The 21594-nt window shown below is 46.8% G+C and overlaps 2 protein-coding genes across 4 annotated transcripts in view; both read left to right on the top strand.

Moving 5' to 3' along the window:
• Positions 1-10068, top strand: part of LOC125458272 (polyadenylate-binding protein-interacting protein 2-like) — a 30336-nt gene extending 20268 nt beyond the window's left edge. For both annotated transcript variants that reach the window (XM_048543416.1, XM_048543415.1), the window contains exon 4: positions 6323-10068. In XM_048543416.1, the coding sequence (XP_048399373.1) occupies positions 6323-6379 (57 nt within the window). In that variant the 3' untranslated portion in view covers positions 6380-10068. The remainder of the gene's footprint in view (positions 1-6322) is intronic.
• Positions 10069-11269: 1201 nt separating this feature from the next.
• uimc1 (ubiquitin interaction motif containing 1) overlaps positions 11270-21594 on the top strand; it is an 86959-nt gene continuing 76634 nt past the window's right edge. For both annotated transcript variants that reach the window (XM_048543501.2, XM_059650760.1), the window contains exon 1: positions 11270-11327. The gene's annotated coding sequence lies outside the window, so the exon portion shown is untranslated. The remainder of the gene's footprint in view (positions 11328-21594) is intronic.

Below are 21594 nucleotides of genomic sequence, written 5' to 3'. Positions count from 1 at the left end.
ACTTGTTGGGTTGATTGACATATTTCCACACTGTAAGGATTCAATGAAATTTAAACAGGGAGTATCCTTCTCACTCGCCATCTACACTCTGACCATACACAAGGAGCCTCCCCTACACTAATCCTGTACACACTGACATACACAGGCCCCCAGGTATACTCTCATTTTGTACACACTGACCTAACACAGGACCCCACAGTCATCCACTATAACACTGATGTCACGCAGGCCACCTCCCCCACAGTTATACGCCCCCACAACACAGGAAACTGGATCTTTGGCCCACCTAGACTCCATTGACAGATGAAGCCTTTCTAAACTCGTACCCTTTGCCTCAAATCACTGCCTATTCATTTATCAGACAAAATGCTATTGTGTCTGTCTCCACCACCACCTCTGGCAGTGCATCCCAGGCACTTAACACACTCTGCACTTTTTTTAAAAAAACTTGCCTCTCATTGTCTCCTTTAAATGTACCCCTTTACTTTGGTCAAAAATCACAAGACACCAAGTTATAGACTAACAGGTTTATTTAAAAAGACAAGCTTTCAGACTTGCGTTTTCTTCAGGTGTCAGTGAGAGAGGTGGCATCTGACACAAAATTTATAAGCAAAAGATCAAAGGGTCACAGAACTGATGTGTATGTGTTACCTTCAAGCTATGTCCCCTACTAATTGACACTTCTACTCTGGGAGAAAGATTCCGACTATCCACTCTATACGTGCCTCCCACAATTTTATAAACTTCTTTCAGGTCACTCTTCATCCTTCAACGTTTAAGTGAAAACAAACCAAGTATGCGTCATCGCTCATTATAGCTGATCCTGTCCAAACCAGACAACAGCCTGGTATACCGTTTCTCCACCCCCTACAATGCCTCCACGTTCTTCTGGTAGTGGCATCCAAAACTGTACAAATTATTCTAAATGAAGTTTGGTTGCCTAAGTGAAGTTTTATACAGCTGCAACATGATTTGCCAATTTTTATACTCTGTGCCCTGACTGATTAAGGCAAGCATACCATATGCCTTCTTGTCCACCTTATCCACTTGTGTTGCCACTTTCAGGAAACTATGGACCTGTATGTTGATGTTACAAAGGATTCTGTCATTTACTGTATACTTCACTCCTGCATTAGATCTTCCAAAATGCATCACCTTGCATTTGTCTGGATTGAACTCCATCTGCTGTTCTGCTGCCCAAGTCTCCACCCTATCTAAATCCCTGTATAGCCTCTCTCACTATCTGCAGCTCCCCTAATCTTTGTGTCATCTGCAGACTTACTAATCATCCCATTTACATTCTCCTTTGAATAACTTTATATATATTACAAACAATGGGGTTCCTAGCATCTGCTGAACACCACTGGTCACAGATCTCCAGTCTGAAAACCACCCTTCCACCCTACTGTCTGTCTTTTATGACTAAGCCAGTTCTATATCCATCTTTTGATAGTGGGAACTGAAGATGCTGGAGATGCTTGTCTGCTCCACACTCCCCTCCAACCCCACCACACCCGGCACCTTCCCCTGCAACCGCAGGAAGTGCTACACTTGCCCCCTCACCCCTATCCAAGGCCCCAAGATGACCTTCCATATCAAGCAGATATTCACCTACACATCTGCCAATGTGGTATGTTGTATCCATTGTACCCGGTGTGGCTTCCTCTACATTGGGGAAACCAAGCGGTGGCTTGGGGACCGCTTTGCAGAACACTTCCGCTCGGTTCGCAACAAACAACTGCACCTCCCAGTCGCGAACCATTTTAACTCCCACTCCCATTCCTCAGACGACATGTCCATCATGGGCCTCCTGCAGTGCCACAATGATGCCACCCGAAGGTTGCAAGAACAGCAACTCATGTATTCCACTTGGGAACCCTGCAGCCCAATGGTATCAATGTGGACTTCACAAGCTTCAAAATCTCCCCTTCCCCCACTGCATCACAAAACCAGCCCAGCTCGTCCCCTCCCCCCACTGCATCCCAAAACCAGCCCAGCCTGTCTCCACTTCCCTAACCTGTCCTTCCTCTCACCCATCCCTTCCTCGTACCTCAAGCCGCACCTCCATTTCCTACCTACCACCTCATCCCGCCTTCTTGACCTGTCCGTCTCCCGTGGACTGACCTATCCTCTCCCTACCTCATCACCTATACCCTCCTCTCTACCTATCTTCTTTTCTCTCCATTTCGGTCCGCCTCCCCCCCTCTCCCTATTTATTCCTGTTCCCTCTCCCCATCCCCCTCTCTGATGAAGGGTCTAGGCCCGAAACGTCAGCTTTTGTGCTCCTGAGATGCTGCTTGGCCTGCTGTGTTCATCCAGCTCCACACTTCGTTATCTATATCCATCTTGCTTGCTTATTGAAGATCGTATGTGACTTCACATTTTGTATTAGCCCGTCGTGAGGGACCTTGTCAAAGGCCTTTCTAAAGTCCATATAATCACCATGGACTGCCCTGCCCTTATCAATCATCTGTCACTTACATACTTGATTGAGTTTCTTGAGAGAGAGAAACAGCCTTCAGACCCATGTTACTTATCGCTAATAAATCCATATTTTTCCAAATTTGAATAAATTTTATCCCTAAGAATCTACTCCAACAATTTGTGTATCACTGACATAAGACATTCTGGCCAGTAATTTCCCTTTGTTGCCTTTCTTAAATGAAGGAACAATGTTGGCCATCCTCCAGTCAGAGAGACAGAGACATACAGCACAGAAACAGACCCTTTGGTCCAACTCAGCCATGCTGACCAGATATCCCAAATTAATCTCGTCCTATTTGCCAGTGTTTGGCCTGTATCTATCTAAACCCTTCCCGCATTATGCCTTTTAAATGTTGTAATTGTATCATTCTCCACCATCACCACCTATGGTAGCTCATTCCATACACACATCACCCTCTGCATGAAAAAGTTGCCCCTAATGTCCCTTTTAAATCTTACCCCGCTCACATTAAACCTATGCCCTCTGGTTATGGTCTCTGTGACCCTGGGGAAAGACCGTGGCTATTCACCCTGTCATGCATCTTATAATTTTATAAACCTTTATAAGGTTGCCCCTCAACCTCCAACACTCCAGGGAAGATAGCCGCAACTAAAGAGGACACAAAGGCGTTTTTTTCCCCCAAGGCCACAGCAATTTCCTCTGCCTCCCTTAGCATTCTGGGAATGATCCCATTAGGTCCTGGGGACTTGCCTATCTTAATTCTTTTCAAAACGCCCAACATCACGGCTATTTTTATATTGACATTGTCTAGATTATTAATGAACCCCTCCCAAGACTCACCATCCAGCATATCCTTCTCCTTTGTGAATATTGATGAAAAGTAGACTTTAAGGACCTCATCCACCTCCACACATAAATTCCCTCTGTTGTCCTTGAGTAGACCTAGCCATTCCCAAGCTAATGTCTTGCTCCTTTTATATATGTATAAAATGTCTTGAGATCCTCCTTAATCCTGTTTGCCAAAGAAACTTAATGGCCTCTTTGAGGCCTCTTGATTTCTTGTTTCGTTTTCTTTCCTCTATGTTTATAGTCTTTGAGGGCTCTGTCTGTCTTCGTTTTCCAAAACCTCATGTATACCTCCATTTTCTTTTTGACTAAGCTTTCAATTTCTCAAAACATCCAAGGTTCCTGAATCTTGCCATCCTTGTCCTTCATCTTCACAGGAACATAGGGTCATACAGCATGGAAGCAGAGCCTTCAGTCCAACCAGTCCATGCTGACTATAATCCTGAAGTAAACTAATCCCACAATATTGGCCAATATCCAGACAAACATTTCTTATTCGTGTACTTATTGTTATGGAGTGGTAATGGCCAAACCCCACATCTACCAATTTCTCTAAAGGTTCATTCCACATACAAACAACTCTGTAAACAAATTAACCCTCATGTCTTTTTAAAATTTTTCCTTTCTCACCTTAAAAATATTTTCCCTTGTCTTGAAGTCCAAGAAACATACTAACCCTGAACTCTAATCAACTAGCCTTCGCAAGATTCCCAGATGACAGATATGGATTTAGCCTCAGACAGCCATACCAATCTATATTCCCCAGTACCTACCTAATATTGTGATAGTTGGCCTTCAGTGTATACAGGGTGAGTGCAAAGGAAGACTGTCTGTCAGGTCAGTGTGTATAGAGCGAGTGTGGTGGAGGCTACATGTGTATGGTCAATGTGTAGAGGGCGAGTGTGCTGTACATGTTCAGTATGTAGATGTCAAAACTGGGGAAGGCTGACTTTGTGAGTTCAGTGTGTGAAGTGTGACTGTGAGGAAGGCTGCCCTGTATGATGGTGGCCATGGAAGTTTAGTACTTACCAGCAAGTGTGGGGTAAAGTTGCATTTGTAATCTATGCGCATGCCAACCATGTGTGACTTTCTGATATGGGTGTGTACAGAAAAGGACACATTGCACAGTGAGGTGTGCCATTGATGCGTGGTATGTGCAATAACTGGGATGGAGTGAGACCAGAGGCTGGGATGCAGCCTGGGTGTAAATGTATGGAATGTGTGTGTAGGACAGATGTGTTTGTAGATACAAGTGCAGAGAGGGCTTAGAGTCATATAGAGTAATACAGCATAGAAACAGGCCCTTTGGCCTAAACTAGGCCATGTTGACCAGGGTGCCTGCTCAGCTAGTTCCAGTTGCCCGCATTTGGTCCATATTCATCTAAACCCTTCTCATCCATGTACCTATCCAAATGTTTTTAGATGTGGCTATTGTACCTGCCTCAACCACTTGCTCCTGCAGCCCATTCCATATACACACTGCTGTTGCATGAAGAAGTTGCCCCTCAGGTCCTTAAGTCTATCCCCTCTTACCTTAAACCTAGTTTTCGATTGCCTGTCCCTGGGAAAAAGACTATATGCATTCATCTTATCAATGCCCCTCATGATTTTACACCCGTCAGTAAGATCACCCCTTATTTTCCTCTGTTCCAAGGAATAAAGTCTTATCCTGGTCAACCCCTCCTTATAACTCAAACCTATTAGGCCTAGCTTGGGACTATTGGGGTTTTTACAGCAAGTGCTGTTCATAGATGGATGCCCTCTATGTATGTGCAGATTCAGGCTTGCCTGTGAGTTTGTTACTGTCTGAGAATATAGTGGCACCAGTTTTGAGATTGAGACGAGCAGGTTGAGGTGGCCGTGGGCAAAATGAGATGTGATGTGTACGGTCAGCAGGGCATCAACCACTCCAGCATTCAGAAATCACTTACCATTTTGCCTGCGCATTGTATCTCCTACCTATTACAACATCTCTACCCCTCTCCCTGCACAGCCACACTTCACCCATCCTTAGCACACTACCCCCTTCCCTATCCTCCTCCCTGCCTTCAGTTTTTCGACCTTCCCTCTTCCCTGCCCTTACAGTCACCTGCCCAATCTTCCCTTCTGCCAGCTTCAACTCTGTCTCACTCTCCCCTGAACCTATCTCCCCACCACCAACCTCTCCCGCTGTCTCCTCACGTCTCCTCCAATATCTCTCCCATCTCCACCAATATCTTCCCAGTCGCCCCCCCCGCCTTAAACTGCACTTTCCCTGCCTCACTGTGCACCATCCTCTCCATACCACCAAGTTGCCCCCATCCCTCCACACCACCAAGTTATCCCAATCAAAGTTCCTTATTTCCTCTCCTTGTCTCCTTCTCACCCCTGCCCTTTCTATATTACCCCTGTCCCGTCTCACTGCCTCTCTGTCCCTGACCACTCCCAACCATATCTGCGAACCTGGTCTGCTGCCCCAACGCGCATACCTCCTCTCTCTGGCCACTCCTGTCATGCCCCACCCTCACCTCCCCATCCCATTTTCCCTGACTTCTCCACCAACACCTCATTCCCCACCTCATTTCATCCTCTATGCAAAATCTCCACCATAAGGCTGCATTCTCTACCCACCCCATAAGCTGCTCCACACTATTGTTTTCTCAACCCCTTCCCCCATCCTCCCCTGGGTGGAGCCATTCTTCTTGACCAATGACTATTCCTGTTGTTGCAGTCCATGGGCTTTGCAGGCAAAACACTTCCCTGATTAAGGACAGGGTAGTTGGATCCTTACACACAAATGAAACAAGTGCAGTCTATGACCATTTACATTCAGAAGGTGAAGATTTTTATTAGTAAGTAGAATTAAATGATCTAGGGCCAAAATGGGGATGTGAAGTTTAAATACAGATCAGGCATGATCGTATCGTATGGTGTCACTGTTTTGACCTTATGTTCTCAGGAGTGTGATGAAATAGAAGTGTGCTGATCAAATTGCTGACTAGGTTTTACAACATTTGAGTGAAAATGATTGACTTGTGATTTCTTCCCCAGAGCAAGAGTAACTTGAACCCTAACGCGAAGGAGTTTATTCCTGGGATTAAGTACTGAAGATGATTCCAGAGGCCTGTGTTGGTGGATGTAGCACAATCTCCACACTGTGATGCCAGTATTAGAGGAACCAGTAGTAGAAGCTCCCTTCTCTATCACTGTGTTACACTTGTGCATTGCCAAAGTTTTCACTTAGTGTTGCATGCTAAATAAATGTACTGAGACTGTTATTATTTCAATAACTTGCTTCTAGTCGTTGACTGAAAAAAAAAAACAGGAAGCTTAGAAGTGCCATGGGAAGGGAAGAGTAGCCAGCATGGACTGGGGATACTGTCCCAACACTGCTGAGCTGACAGCCACTTCCTTGATGTATGTTGCCAAATAATTGCTGGGAATGGATAGTTGCCATTGGCTGTGAGGACCTGAGCTTGTTGGTTCTCTGTTAACTCCCTTGTTCTCAACCCTATGCCAGGATTTGTTCTTGCAGCTTGTTTCAAACTCCGACTTGGTAATCAGTGTGAGCACTCCTGTGTACAGTTAGATTGAAGGTGGAGGGAATGGTATAGTCAGGGAATTATGCATTCTCTTGTCAGAGATTGGTAGCAGGTGTCCTCCATACCCCTGGAAAAGTTGGACCCTTGATTTAACAAAGTTCTACAGTTTGGACTTCTGTTGGTTGTCATAAACTGCTCTTGGAGGAGTTGCTAGTGCTTATATTTCAAGCTAATACACTACTGGATATCCTTTCAGTCTCATTTACCAGTTTTTTATAAATGTGGCTTCTATAGATGCAATTGAAGTTCAGAATGTTTCCCCTGGTTTGTGTTCATTGACAAAGTTCTTTCTGGGCACTCGTCACTCATGTCACTCCATCAGAGATATTGGTATGGGCATTCATTAAAACAATTAATCCCAACTGACTCCATTTGATCAGGAAATTTCATCTGTCCCAATCAATCCCAGAGTCTTTGTCACATGGTGCGGTGATGTTGTCTCTTGCTCCTTGTCAGACAATGAGACTGTCTCCCAGTCCATTGGTATAATGTGAAGGCTGCTGGTTCAGCCAGTAGCATAGAGACCAGTGTGTCAATTTCAGTTAAGTTCATGGTGTAGAGAAAGCAGTGGTTCAATGTTAGCTAAGATTGCAGTGTGGAGATGGATGTGGTGTTGATGTGGGTTATGATCTTGGTTTAGAGGTTGAAGAGTGCCAGCACAAGTGAAGACTGCAGATTAGTGATTGCAGGGTATTGGTGCTGGTTAGGTTCAGTGCAGAAAGGGCAAGCTGTCTGTACTTATTCATTTAGCAATGTAGAGTCATGGTGTTGATGATGCTGTTTAAGATGGCAGTGTAGTGTAGATCTGCACAAGAATTAAAATTATACCAGTGGGCATGAGAACATGTGTTACTCAGGAGGCTGTCATTTGTCTTCTATCCCTTACTGAGCAAGGAAACTTCAACTGTTGGGCACATAAGACCTCAATTGTGTGTATCGGAGTATTACTGCTAATGCGATACAGGATGAAAGGCCAGTTGCTGAATGAAACAGAGTTATGGTGGATTGTTATGTTTTCTTTGCCAGTTTTCTCTGGGTGTGTGAATGGGAATTGATTAAATGTGCACATTTACGGTGTAAAACAGTGTGATAACAGGGCTGGGTTTTAGAAGGACAATGGTACAATTTCTCTGTTTTTGAATCTAGTGACACAGGTTTTGTGAATTGCAGAAGTGAATTTTGTTTGGCAGTTCTTTCAAAAATTTTGAGGTGTGTTAATTACAGACAACAAGAAATGAATGTCAGTGGGGGCTGAAGTTTGTGATCTTGGCCAACTCAATCACTACCAAAATTCACGTGTGTTCAAAACTGCCTTCATCATTACAACATAGTGGCACTTCTGGCATTAAAAGAAAGATGATAGGCATTGCACTGTTTAATATCCCGATGTTTGCAGAAACATATGGTACTTGAATAAGCAGGCTGAAAGTAGGAGCACAGAGGTACGTTTGTAGAAATTTGTAGATTGATTTCTCTTTTTGAGTGTCACTTTTGACAAAATAGAGGTGTTAACTTTTTAGATTTTAGTTTGTAAAGTTTTTAAGTAACTGGAATGTACTGTCTGAAAAACACCCAGCTAGCACATTTTCACCAACCTTTGTGTATGTCAGGCATCCTTTCAACAACAATAACCTTGCAAAACTCCTGTTGAAGCTGGTCTCCTGCCTCTAGCACAAGTGTATCACTTTGGGTTGCAGTTTCAAACCTTGAAGCTATTTTCAAGAGATTGCTGATTTATCAATTAATATTGCATTCAATGAACATCATGTGGTAAATCCAGGCAGCTGATGGCCACAAGTTTAGTGGGATCAAAATCCTTTTGGAGAACACCAGTGTAGGGAGAACAGGATGTTGATGTTGGTTAAAATTGCAGTGCAGAGAGAGCATGGCTTGGTATTGCTTAAATTGTGGCACAGGGAGAGCAGAGTATCAGTGCTGATTAAAATTGGCGTAAAGAGAATGCAAGATGTTGATGCTGGTTAAGATTGTAGGATAGAGAGTAGGGTATCGGTGCTGCTGATTAAAATTGCGATGCAGAGAGAGCAGGGTGTCAGTGTTGATTGAAATTGTGATGTAGAGAGAGTGAACTGGATGTGGCCCTGATACTGCTGTTCAGTACAAAAGTAAATTTGTTCAAAGTAAATTTAGCTCCAGCGGCCATATCTCTGTGCTCCCATTAGAGAGAGAGAGAGAGAGAGAGATGACTGGTGATGATTTAACTTGAGGCCAATTATGAAGTTGAGACATTATGTTAAAGTCCACAAATGTGGAAATTGAACCCACGCTGTTGGCGTCACTCTGCATTGTAAACCAGCCACCCAGGCAACTAAACTAACTGAACTGACCTCAATTGGCTGGTTTGCAATACAGTGTTACGCTAACAGCTTTAGTTCAATTTCTGCATTACCGTAGGTTACTGCCTTCTCAATTCTGTCCCTCATCTGAGGTGTGGTGATCTTCAGGTTAAACCACCATCAGTCATCTCTCCTTTTAAAATAAGACAGCAGCCCTATGTTCCTCTGGGACTGTGGCAACTTTACTTTTACATTTATTGAATAATTGACTTGACATCTTTTCCCCCAAAAGTGACTCCATTTGAGAATAACGTGGCAATATGAACTAACCAGGGATATCCACAGGTTATGAATTGTGCTGTATAAATGCACTTATTTAGGAGAAGGGTTTAGAAGATTCTCTTGACTCGTTTGACTTTTAGGAAGCAAGCAGTGAGGATGTTGGGTGGACTGAGAGTTGGTTCCAGGACTTAGTGTTACAGTCTAGCTCAGTGAGGGAACAGAAAGTATAGATGCTTGTTGAGTTGTAAGAATCTGCAGCACACAATAGCTTTCACCACTGTTGTAATGGTAGACCGTCTAAATAACTAAGGTCAGCTTGGATCAGGAATATTGTGCTTGGGTAAACAGTTCTGCTGTAAATAATGTTTCCCCTCTCTCATGGTTCGGTAAGAATGAACATCTGGGAGAAATGAGTGATTAAATTGTGGAAGTGGACAGACAGTAAGGTAAACAACATCAATCCACTGGAAGAGAGGGAGTTTTGGGCATCTTCAGTTTATGAACTTGGTAGTTTCACTGCCAATTGTGTTGAATGTGAAGTGTTTAAATTGAAAAAAAATGTAAAAAAGTATATTTTTCCAAAAATATTTAAAAAAAAATAAATAAACCTGAAATGAAATGTGGCTGGAATTTTGCCTTTGTTTTGGTTTCTTCAGTAAAAGAATGTGTTTTCACTACTAATCTCACTCAGATCAAAGATTAATCCTGACCTGGAGTTTCCTGATTCTCATTCCGGTGTTTCAGTAACAGCAGTTGGGTTTGCACACTGGTCAAGACTGGCAGAAACAGGGTCTGAAGCAGAGTGTGTGAAAATATCCAGATACAGTCTGCACAAAGCAGTCTCAGGAGAGTCAGTGTCTGGACTCAGTGGGGGTGGGTGAGGAGGAAGAGGAGGGTTACTGTTCAGATTGAAGGTCAGGAGGAGGTTCAGGGTATTGACACAGCAAATTCAGACGTGGGCACAGCAGTAGTGGACAAATTGCCTGTATAAGGGTGCACAGCATAGTCTGAAATTGAGGGATGGTAGAGACCAGGTGCAGAGACAATAAGAAGGAATACAATCAATCAGGCCTTTCGGCTCATTGAGTCTACTCAGCTATTCGATCACGGCATGACCCCTTTCTCCTATTCTCCACTGCGTGCCCCCCACCCCCCCAACATAATCCTTGATCACCTTCTAAATCTAGAACCTTTTTTAAATGTACTCAATGACTTGGCCTCCACAGCCCTTTTGTGGCAGTGAATATGGGCACAGCAGGGTCGAAGGGAAGATCAGAAACCATACACATCATAGTCAAGGGAAGTCAGGGTCGGATTTGGGAAAACGTAAGGGTGATAGAGGTTGAGGTTCAGGGTCAGGAGAAGTTTCAGAGGAAAGGTCAAGGTGCAGCCTAGAGTTGGGTGAGGTGAATCAGGGATAGTGTCTTGGATCTAGCCTTTGGGCCAGCTTGAGGCACCGGGATGGAGTGAAGATGTTCGGAGGAACGTCGTGTGTACCTTGCGGAGTGTCAGCATTCGGGGGATCGGGGTTTATGTCTTGGGCCTAGCTATCGTCGGCGGGGGCAGGGGGGGAAGCGCCATGGAGTGGGTCAGAATTCGGTGCGGGTACAGATCGATCGGTGACAAATATCTGAGATAACAAGGTGTAGAACTGGATGAACACAGCAGGTCAAGCAGCATCAGAGTAACAAGAAAGCTGACGTTTCGGGTCGAGACCCTTCGGAAATCCAGCTCTACACATTGTTATCTCAAATTCTCCAAAATCGACAGTTCCTACTATCCCGCTGACAAATTTAGGTTATATCCGCTGTGGGCGGTCTCGATGACGTAGTTTCCGGTAAGCTCATGGGGCGATTGAGAGGGCCTGGAAGTTCGCAGGTTAGTCATTAACCACCAATGAATGTAACATTAATTCTGCATCTACAAAATAGTGTAAAATTATATTAGTGCTGTAAAATAGTGTAATATTGTATGAACTACGAAATTGTTCAACATTATGTCAGTAACTTCAATATGTTATCGACGACCAAATGCTGTAATGTTATACGAAGAGCTATCAAGTACGATAATATTTCCCCATTCAGTGTAATTCGATAATATTCCTCTAGTAAGTACAATGTAGAGTCATTGCGCTGTACAGCAAGGAAACTGACCCTTCAGTCCAACTTGTCCATGCCGACCATCCCAGACATCCCAAACTAATCTACTTCTGATGGCTAGCATTTGGCCTGTATCCCTCTATAATGTTCCTGTTCCTATTCCTATACCTATCCAGATGCCTTTTAAATGCTGTATCCCCCACTTCCTTTGGCAGCTTATTCCATTCATGCACCACAGCCTGCGTGGAAAAGCTGCCCCTGAAGTCCCTTTTAAATTTTTCCCCTCTTAGGTTTAACTCTGGCTTTGGACCATGCCACTCTGGAGAGAAGACTCTGGTTCTTCACCCTATGTATGCCCCTCATGATTTTATAAACTTGTGTGACATTATCCCTCCCATGAACCATGGAAAAAAGCCCAAGCCTATTAAGCCTCTACCCTGTAGTTCAAACCCTCCAATCCTAGCAACATCCGTGTAAATCTTTTCTGAACCCATACAAGTTTTACAACATTCTTCGTATGGCAGGGAAACCAGAATTGAATACACTATTCCAGAAGTGGCCGACCCAATGTCCTGTACAGTTGCAACATGACCTCCCAACTCCTAGACTCAATGCAAGAGCAAGAAACGCAAGTGTGCCAGACGCTGCCTTCACTCCTGTCGCCCTGCAGCTCTACTTTGAAGGAACTGTGAACCTGCACTCTGAGGTCTCCTCAGAATGGTACCACTAAGTGTATGAGTCCTGCCCTAATTTGCCTTTCCAAAGCGCAGCACATCACATTTATCACGTGTGTGTGTGTAAGGATGGTGTGTGTGTGGAAGGATGGTGTGTGTGTGTGTGGAAGGATGGTGTGTGTGTGTGTGTAAGGATGGTGTGTGTGTGTAAGGATGGTGTGTGTGTGTGTAAGGATGGTGTGTGTGTGTAAGGATGGTGTGAGTGTGTAAGGATGGTGTGTGTGTGTGTAAGGATGGTGTGTGTGTGTAAGGATGGTGGGTGTGTGTGTAAGGATGGTGGGTGTGTGTGTGTGTGTGTGTGTAAGGATGGTGTGTGTGTAAGGATGGTGTGTGTGTAAGGATGGTGTGTGTGTGTGTAAGGATGGTGTGTGTGTGTAAGGATGGTGTGTGTGTGTGTAAGGATGGTGTGTGTGTGTGTGTAAGGATGGTGTGTGTGTGTAAGGATGGTGTGTGTGTGTAAGGATGGTGTGTGTGTGTGTGTAAGGGTGTGTGTGTGTGTGTAAGGATGGTGTGTGTGTGTAAGGATGGTGTGTGTGTGTAAGGATGGTGTGTGTGTGTGTGTGTGTGTGTAAGGATGGTGTGTGTGTGTAAGGATGGTGTGTGTGTGTGTAAGGATGGTGTGTGTGTGTGTGTGTAAGGATGGTGTGTGTGTGTGTGTGTGTAAGGATGGTGTGTGTGTGTGTGTGTGTGTGCAAGGATGGTGTGTGTGTGTGTGTGTGCAAGGATGGTGTGTGTGTGTGTGTGCGCAAGGATGGTGTGTGTGTGTGTGTGTAAGGATGGTGTGTGTGTGTGTGTGTGTGTGTGCAAGGATGGTGTGTGTGTGTGTGTGTGTGTGTGTGTGTGTGTGCAAGGATGGTGTGTGTGTGTGTGTGTGTGTGTGTGCAAGGATGGTGTGTGTGTGTGTGTGTGTGTGTGTGTGCAAGGATGGTGTGTGTGTGTGAGGATGGTGTGTGTGTGTGTGTGTGTGTGTGTGTGCAAGGATGGTGTGTGTGTGTGTAAGGATGGTGTGTGTGTGTGTGTGCGCAAGGATGGTGTGTGTGTGTAAGGATGGTGTGTGTGTGTGTGCAAGGATGGTGTGTGTGTGTGCAAGGATGGTGTGTGTGTGAGGATGGTGTGTGTGTGTAAGGATGGTGTGTGTGTGTGTGTGCAAGGATGGTGTGTGTGTGTGTGTGTGCGCAAGGATGGTGTGTGTGTGTAAGGATGGTGTGTGTGTGTGTGTGTAAGGATGGTGTGTGTGTGTGTGTAAGGATGGTGTGTGTGTGTGTGCAAGGATGGTGTGTGTGTGTGCAAGGATGGTGTGTGTGTGCAAGGATGGTGTGTGTGTGAGGATGGTGTGTGTGTGTAAGGATGGTGTGTGTGTGTGTGTGCAAGGATGGTGTGTGTGTGTGTGTGTGCAAGGATGGTGTGTGTGTGTGTGTAAGGATGGTGTGTGTGTGTAAGGATGGTGTGTGTGTGTGTAAGGATGGTGTGTGTGTGTGTGTGTGTGTGCAAGGATGGTGTGTGTGTGCAAGGATGGTGTGTGTGTGTGTGTGTAAGGATGGTGTGTGTGTGTGTGTGCAAGGATGGTGTGTGTGTGTGTGCAAGGATGGTGTGTGTGTGTGTGTGTAAGGATGGTGTGTGTGTGTGTAAGGATGGTGTGTGTGTGTGTGTGTGTGTGTGTGTGTGGAAGGATGGTGTGTGTGTGTGTGGAAGGATGGTGTGTGTGTGTGTGCAAGGATGGTGTGTGTGTGTGTGTAAGGATGGTGTGTGTGTGTGTAAGGATGGTGTGTGTGTGTGTAAGGATGGTGTGTGTGTGTAAGGATAGTGTCTGTGTGTGTGTGTAAGGATGGTGTGTGTGTGTTTAAGGATGGTGTGTGTGTGTGTATGGATGGATGGTGTGTGTGTGTGTGTGTGTTAGGATGGTGTGTGTGTAAGGATGGTGTGTGTGTGTGCGCAAGGATGGTGTGTGTGTGTGGATGGTGTGTGTTTGTGCAAGGATGGTGTGTGTGTGTAAGGATGGTGTGTGTGTGTGTGTGTAAGGATGGTGTGTGTGTGTGCAGGGATGGTGTGTGTGTGTGTGTGTAAGGATGGTGTGTGTGTGTGCAGGGATGGTGTGTGTGTGTGTGCAAGGATGGTGTGTGTGTGTGCAAGGATGGTGTGTGTGTGTGCAAGGATGGTGTGTGTGTGTGTGCAAGGATGGTGTGTGTGTGTGTGCAACGATGGTGTGTGTGTGAGGAAGGATGGTGTGTGTGTGTGCAAGGATGGTGTGTGGGTGTGTGTGTGTGTGTAAGGATGGTGTGTGTGTGTGTAAGGATGGTGTGTGCGTGCGTAAGGAGGGTGTGTGCGTGCGTGTGTAAGGATGGTGTGTGTGTGTGTGTAAGGATGGTGTCTGTGTGTGTGTGTAAGGATGGTGTGTGTGTGTGTGTAAGGATGGTGTGTGTGTGTGTAAGGATGGTGTGTGTGTAAGGATGGTGTGTGTGTGTGTGCGCGCGCGCAAGAATGGTGTGTGTGTGGTCAAGGATGGTGTGTGTGTGTGCAAGGATGGTGTGTGTGTGTGTGTGTGTGTGTGAGGATGGTGTGTGTGTGTGTGCAAGGATGGTGTGTGTGTGTGCAAGGATGGGGTGTGTGTGTGTAAGGATGGTGTGTGTGTGTGTAAGGATATTGTGTGTGTGTGCAAGGATGGTGTGTGTGTGTGCAAGGATGGTGTGTGTGTGTGCAAGGATGGTGTGTGTGTGTGAGGATGGTGTGTGTGTGTGTGTGTTAGGATGGTGTGTGTGTGTGTAAGGATGGTGTGTGTGTGTGTAAGGATGGTGTGTGTGTGTCTGTGTGTAAGGATGGTGTGTCTGTGTGTAAGGATGGTGTGTGTGTGTGTGAGGATGGTGTGTGTGTGTGTGAGGATGGTGTGTGTGTGTGTGTGTGTGTGTGTAAGGATGGTGTGTGTGTGTGTAAGGATGGTGTGTGTGTGTAAGGATATTGTGTGTGTGTGTGTAAGGATATTGTGTGTGTGTGTGCAAGGATGGTGTGTGTGTGTGCAAGGATGGTGTGTGTGTGTAAGGATGGTGTGTGTGTGTGTGTGTGTAAGGATTGTGTGTGTGTGTAAGGATGGTGTGTGTGTGTGTAAGGATGGTGTGTGTGTAAGGATGGTGTGTGTGTGTGTAAGGATGGTGTGTGTGTTAGGATGGTGTGTGTGTGTGTAAGGATGGTGTGTGTGTGTAAGGGTGGTGTGTGTGTGTGTAAGGATGGTGCGTGTGTGCGTGTGTAAGGATGGTGCGTGTGTGCGTGTGTAAGGATGGTGCGTGTGTGCGTGTGTAAGGATGGTGCGTGTGTGCGTGTGTAAGGATGGTGTGTGTGTGTGTGTTAGGATGGTGTGTGTGTGTGTAAGGATGGTGTGTGTGTGTGTGTAAGGATGGTGTGTGTGTGTGTGTGTGTGTGTGTGTGCGTGCGCAAGGATGGTGTGTCTGTGTGTAAGGATGGTGTGTCTGTGTGTAAGGATGGTGTGTGTGTGTGTGAGGATGGTGTGTGTGTGTGTGAGGATGGTGTGTGTGTGTGTGCAAGGATGGTGTGTGTGTGTGTGCAAGGATGGTGTGTGTGTGTGTGTGCAAGGATGGTGTGTGTGTGTGTAAGGATGGTGTGTGTGTGTGTGCGCGGAAGGATGGTGTGTGTGTGTGTGTGCGGAAGGATGGTGTGTGTGTGTGTGTAAGGATGGTGTGTGTGTGTGTAAGGATGGTGTGTGTGTGTGTGCGTAAGGATGGTGTGTGTGTGTGTGCGTAAGGATGGTGTGTGTGTGGGTGCGGAAGGATGGTGTGTGTGTGTGTGTGTGTGCGTAAGGATGGTGTGTGTGTGTGTGTGTGTGCGTAAGGATGGTGTGTGTGTGTGTGTGTGTGCGTAAGGATGGTGTGTGTGTGTGTGTGCGTAAGGATGGTGTGTGTGTGTGTGTGCGGAAGGATGGTGTGTGTGTGTGTGCGGAAGGATGTTGTGTGTGTGTGTGTGCGCGTAAGGATGGTGTGTGTGTGTGTGTGTGTGCGTAAGGATGGTGTGTGTGTGTGTGCGTAAGGATGGTGTGTGTGTGTGTGCGTAAGGATGGTGTGTGTGTGTGTGCGTGAGGATGGTGTGTGTGTGTGTGCGTAAGGATGGTGTGTGTGTGTGTGCGTAAGGATGGTGTGTGTGTGTGTGCGTAAGGATGGTGTGTGTGTGTGTGCGTAAGGATGGTGTGTGTGTGTGTGTGTAAGGATGGTGTGTGTGTGTGTGTGTGTGTGTGTAAGGATGGTGTGTGTGTGTGTGTGTAAGGATGGTGTGTGTGTGTGTGTGTAAGGATGGTGTGTGTGTGTGTGTGTAAGGATGGTGTGTGTGTGTGTGTGTAAGGATGGTGTGTGTGTGTGTGTGTAAGGATGGTGTGTGTGTGTGTGTGTAAGGATGGTGTGTGTGTGTGTGTGTAAGGATGGTGTGTGTGTCTGTGTGTGTGTAAGGATGGTGTGTGTGTCTGTGTGTGTGTAAGGATGGTGTGTGTGTGTAAGGATGGTGTGTGTGTGTGTGTGTGTAAGGATGGTGTGTGTGTGTGTGTAAGGATGGTGTGTGTGTGTGTGCGGAAGGATGGTGTGTGTGTGTGTGTGCGGAAGGATGGTGTGTGTGTGTGTGTGCGGAAGGATGGTGTGTGTGTGTGTGCGTAAGGATGGTGTGTGTGTGTGTGTGTGTGTGTGTGTGTAAGGATGGTGTGTGTGTGTGTGTGTGTAAGGATGGTGTGTGTGTGTGTGCGGAAGGATGGTGTGTGTGTGTGTGTGCGTAAGGATGGTGTGTGTGTGTGTGCGTAAGGATGGTGTGTGTGTGTGTGTGTGTGTGTGTGTGTAAGGATGGTGTGTGTGTGTGTGTAAGGATGGTGTGTGTGTGTGTGTAAGGATGGTGTGTGTGTGTGTGTAAGGATGGTGTGTGTGTGTGTGTAAGGATGGTGTGTGTGTGTGTGTGTGTGTGTGTAAGGATGGTGTGTGTGTGTGTGTGTGTGTGTGTGTGTAAGGATGGTGTGTGTGTCTGTGTGTGTGTAAGGATGGTGTGTGTGTGTGTAAGGATGGTGTGTGTGTGTGTAAGGATGGTGTGTGTGTGTGTAAGGATGGTGTGTGTGTGTGTGCGTAAGGATGGTGTGTGTGTGTGTGTGCGTAAGGATTGTGTGTGTGTGTGTGTGCGTAAGGATTGTGTGTGTGTGTGTGTGTGTGCGTAAGGATGGTGTGTGTGTGTGCGTAAGGATGGTGTGTGTGTGTGTGCGTAAGGATGGTGTGTGTGTGTGTGCGTAAGGATGGTGTGTGTGTGTGTGCGTAAGGATGGTGTGTGTGTGTGTGCGTAAGGATGGTGTGTGTGTGTGTGCGTAAGGATGGTGTGTGTGTGTGTGCGTAAGGATGGTGTGTGTGTGTGTGCGTAAGGATGGTGTGTGTGTGTGTGCGTAAGGATGGTGTGTGTGTGTGCGTAAGGATGGTGTGTGTGTGTGCGTAAGGATGGTGTGTGTGTGTGCGTAAGGATGGTGTGTGTGTGTGCGTAAGGATGGTGTGTGTGTGTGTGTGTGTGCGTAAGGATGGTGTGTGTGTGTGTGTGTGTGCGTAAGGATGGTGTGTGTGTGTGTGTGTGTGCGTAAGGATGGTGTGTGTGTGTGTGTGTGCGTAAGGATGGTGTGTGTGTGTGTGTGTGTGCGTAAGGATGGTGTGTGTGTGTGTGCGTAAGGATGGTGTGTGTGTGTGTGCGTAAGGATGGTGTGTGTGTGTGTGCGTAAGGATGGTGTGTGTGTGTGTGCGTAAGGATGGTGTGTGTGTGTGTGCGTAAGGATGGTGTGTGTGTGTGTGCGTAAGGATGGTGTGTGTGTGTGTGTGCGTAAGGATGGTGTGTGTGTGTGTGCGTAAGGATGGTGTGTGTGTGTGTGCGTAAGGATGGTGTGTGTGTGTGTGCGTAAGGATGGTGTGTGTGTGTGTGCGTAAGGATGGTGTGTGTGTGTGTGCGTAAGGATGGTGTGTGTGTGTGTGCGTAAGGATGGTGTGTGTGTGTGTGCGTAAGGATGGTGTGTGTGTGTGTGCGTAAGGATGGTGTGTGTGTGTGTGCGTAAGGATGGTGTGTGTGTGTGTGCGTAAGGATGGTGTGTGTGTGTGTGCGTAAGGATGGTGTGTGTGTGTGTGCGTAAGGATGGTGTGTGTGTGTGTGTGTAAGGATGGTGTGTGTGTGTGTGTGTAAGGATGGTGTGTGTGTGTGTGTGTAAGGATGGTGTGTGTGTGTGTAAGGATGGTGTGTGTGTGTGTAAGGATGGTGTGTGTGTGTGTGCGTAAGGATGGTGTGTGTGTGTGTAAGGATGGTGTGTGTGTGTGTGTGTAAGGATGGTGTGTGTGTGTGTGTGTAAGGATGGTGTGTGTGTGTGTGTGTAAGGATGGTGTGTGTGTGTGTGTGTAAGGATGGTGTGTGTGTGTGTGTGTAAGGATGGTGTGTGTGTGTGTAAGGATGGTGTGTGTGTGTGTAAGGATGGTGTGTGTGTGTGTGCGTAAGGATGGTGTGTGTGTGTGTAAGGATGGTGTGTGTGTGTGTGTGTAAGGATGGTGTGTGTGTGTGTGTGTAAGGATGGTGTGTGTGTGTGTGTGTAAGGATGGTGTGTGTGTGTGTGTGTAAGGATGGTGTGTGTGTGTGTAAGGATGGTGTGTGTGTGTGTAAGGATGGTGTGTGTGTGTGTGCGTAAGGATGGTGTGTGTGTGTGTAAGGATGGTGTGTGTGTGTGTGTGTAAGGATGGTGTGTGTGTGTGTGTGTAAGGATGGTGTGTGTGTGTGTGTGTAAGGATGGTGTGTGTGTGTGTGTGTAAGGATGGTGTGTGTGTGTGTAAGGATGGTGTGTGTGTGTGTAAGGATGGTGTGTGTGTGTGTGCGTAAGGATGGTGTGTGTGTGTGTAAGGATGGTGTGTGTGTGTGTGTGTGTGTGTGTGTAAGGATGGTGTGTGTGTGTGTGTGTAAGGATGGTGTGTGTGTGTGTGTAAGGATGGTGTGTGTGTGTGTAAGGATGGTGTGTGTGTGTGTAAGGATGGTGTGTGTGTGTGTGCGTAAGGATGGTGTGTGTGTGTGTAAGGATGGTGTGTGTGTGTGTGTGTAAGGATGGTGTGTGTGTGTGTGTGTAAGGATGGTGTGTGTGTGTGTGTGTAAGGATGGTGTGTGTGTGTGTAAGGATGGTGTGTGTGTGTGTAAGGATGGTGTGTGTGTGTGTAAGGATGGTGTGTGTGTGTGTGCGTAAGGATGGTGTGTGTGTGTGTAAGGATGGTGTGTGTGTGTGTGTGTAAGGATGGTGTGTGTGTGTGTGTGTGTAAGGATGGTGTGTGTGTGTGTGTGTAAGGATGGTGTGTGTGTGTGTGTGTAAGGATGGTGTGTGTGTGTGTAAGGATGGTGTGTGTGTGTGTAAGGATGGTGTGTGTGTGTGTAAGGATGGTGTGTGTGTGTGTGCGTAAGGATGGTGTGTGTGTGTGTAAGGATGGTGTGTGTGTGTGTAAGGATGGTGTGTGTGTGTGCGTAAGGATGGTGTGTGTGTGTGTGTGCGTAAGGATGGTGTGTGTGTGTGTGCGTAAGGATGGTGTGTGTGTGTGTGCGTAAGGATGGTGTGTGTGTGTGTGCGTAAGGATGGTGTGTGTGTGTGTGCGTAAGGATGGTGTGTGTGTGTGTGCGTAAGGATGGTGTGTGTGTGTGTGCGTAAGGATGGTGTGTGTGTGTGTGCGTAAGGATGGTGTGTGTGTGTGTGCGTAAGGATGGTGTGTGTGTGTGTGCGTAAGGATGGTGTGTGTGTGTGTGCGTAAGGATGGTGTGTGTGTGTGTGCGTAAGGATGGTGTGTGTGTGTGTGCGTAAGGATGGTGTGTGTGTGTGTGCGTAAGGATGGTGTGTGTGTGTGTGCGTAAGGATGGTGTGTGTGTGTGTGCGTAAGGATGGTGTGTGTGTGTGTGCGTAAGGATGGTGTGTGTGTGTGTGCGTAAGGATGGTGTGTGTGTGTGTGCGTAAGGATGGTGTGTGTGTGTGTGCGTAAGGATGGTGTGTGTGTGTGTGCGTAAGGATGGTGTGTGTGTGTGTGCGTAAGGATGGTGTGTGTGTGTGTGCGTAAGGATGGTGTGTGTGTGTGTGCGTAAGGATGGTGTGTGTGTGTGTGCGGAAGGATGGTGTGTGTGTGTGTGTGCGGAAGGATGGTGTGTGTGTGTGTGTGCGTAAGGATGGTGTGTGTGTGTGTGCGTAAGGATGGTGTGTGTGTGTAAGGATGGTGTGTGTGTGTGTGTGCGGAAGGATGGTGTGTGTGTGTGCGGAAGGATGGTGTGTGTGTGTGTGTGCGGAAGGATGGTGTGTGTGTGTGTGCGTAAGGATGGTGTGTGTGTGTGTGTGTAAGGATGGTGTGTGTGTGTGTGTGTGTAAGGATGGTGTGTGTGTGTGTGCGGAAGGATGGTGTGTGTGTGTGTGCGGAAGGATGGTGTGTGTGTGTGTGTGTGCGGAAGGATGGTGTGTGTGTGTGTGTGTGTGCGTAAGGATGGTGTGTGTGTGTGTGTGTGTGCGTAAGGATGGTGTGTGTGTGTGTGCGTAAGGATGGTGTGTGTGTGTGTGCGTAAGGATGGTGTGTGTGTGTGTGCGTAAGGATGGTGTGTGTGTGTGTGCGTAAGGATGGTGTGTGTGTGTGTGCGTAAGGATGGTGTGTGTGTGTGTGCGTAAGGATGGTGTGTGTGTGTGTGCGTAAGGATGGTGTGTGTGTGTGTGTGCGTAAGGATGGTGTGTGTGTGTGTGTGTGCGTAAGGATGGTGTGTGTGTGTGTGTGTGCGTAAGGATGGTGTGTGTGTGTGTGTGTGTGTGTGTGTGTGCGTAAGGATGGTGTGTGTGTGTGTGTGTGTGTGTGTGTAAGGATGGTGTGTGTGTGTGTGTGTAAGGATGGTGTGTGTGTGTGTGTAAGGATGGTGTGTGTGTGTGTGTGTAAGGATGGTGTGTGTGTGTGTGTGTAAGGATGGTGTGTGTGTGTGTGTGTAAGGATGGTGTGTGTGTCTGTGTGTGTGTAAGGATGGTGTGTGTGTGTGTAAGGATGGTGTGTGTGTGTGTAAGGATGGTGTGTGTGTGTGTAAGGATGGTGTGTGTGTGTGTGCGTAAGGATGGTGTGTGTGTGTGTAAGGATGGTGTGTGTGTGTGCGTAAGGATGGTGTGTGTGTGTGTGTGCGTAAGGATGGTGTGTGTGTGTGTGTGCGTAAGGATGGTGTGTGTGTGTGTGTGCGTAAGGATGGTGTGTGTGTGTGTGTGTGTGCGTAAGGATGGTGTGTGTGTGTGTGTGCGGAAGGATGGTGTGTGTGTGTGTGTGCGGAAGGATGGTGTGT

The sequence above is a fragment of the Stegostoma tigrinum genome, chromosome 13 (assembly GCF_030684315.1).
Source record: "Stegostoma tigrinum isolate sSteTig4 chromosome 13, sSteTig4.hap1, whole genome shotgun sequence".
Taxonomy (NCBI): Eukaryota; Metazoa; Chordata; class Chondrichthyes; order Orectolobiformes; family Stegostomatidae; genus Stegostoma; species Stegostoma tigrinum.
Note: the sequence above shows the minus strand (reverse complement) of the source record. Positions and strands in the feature narration are given on the sequence as shown.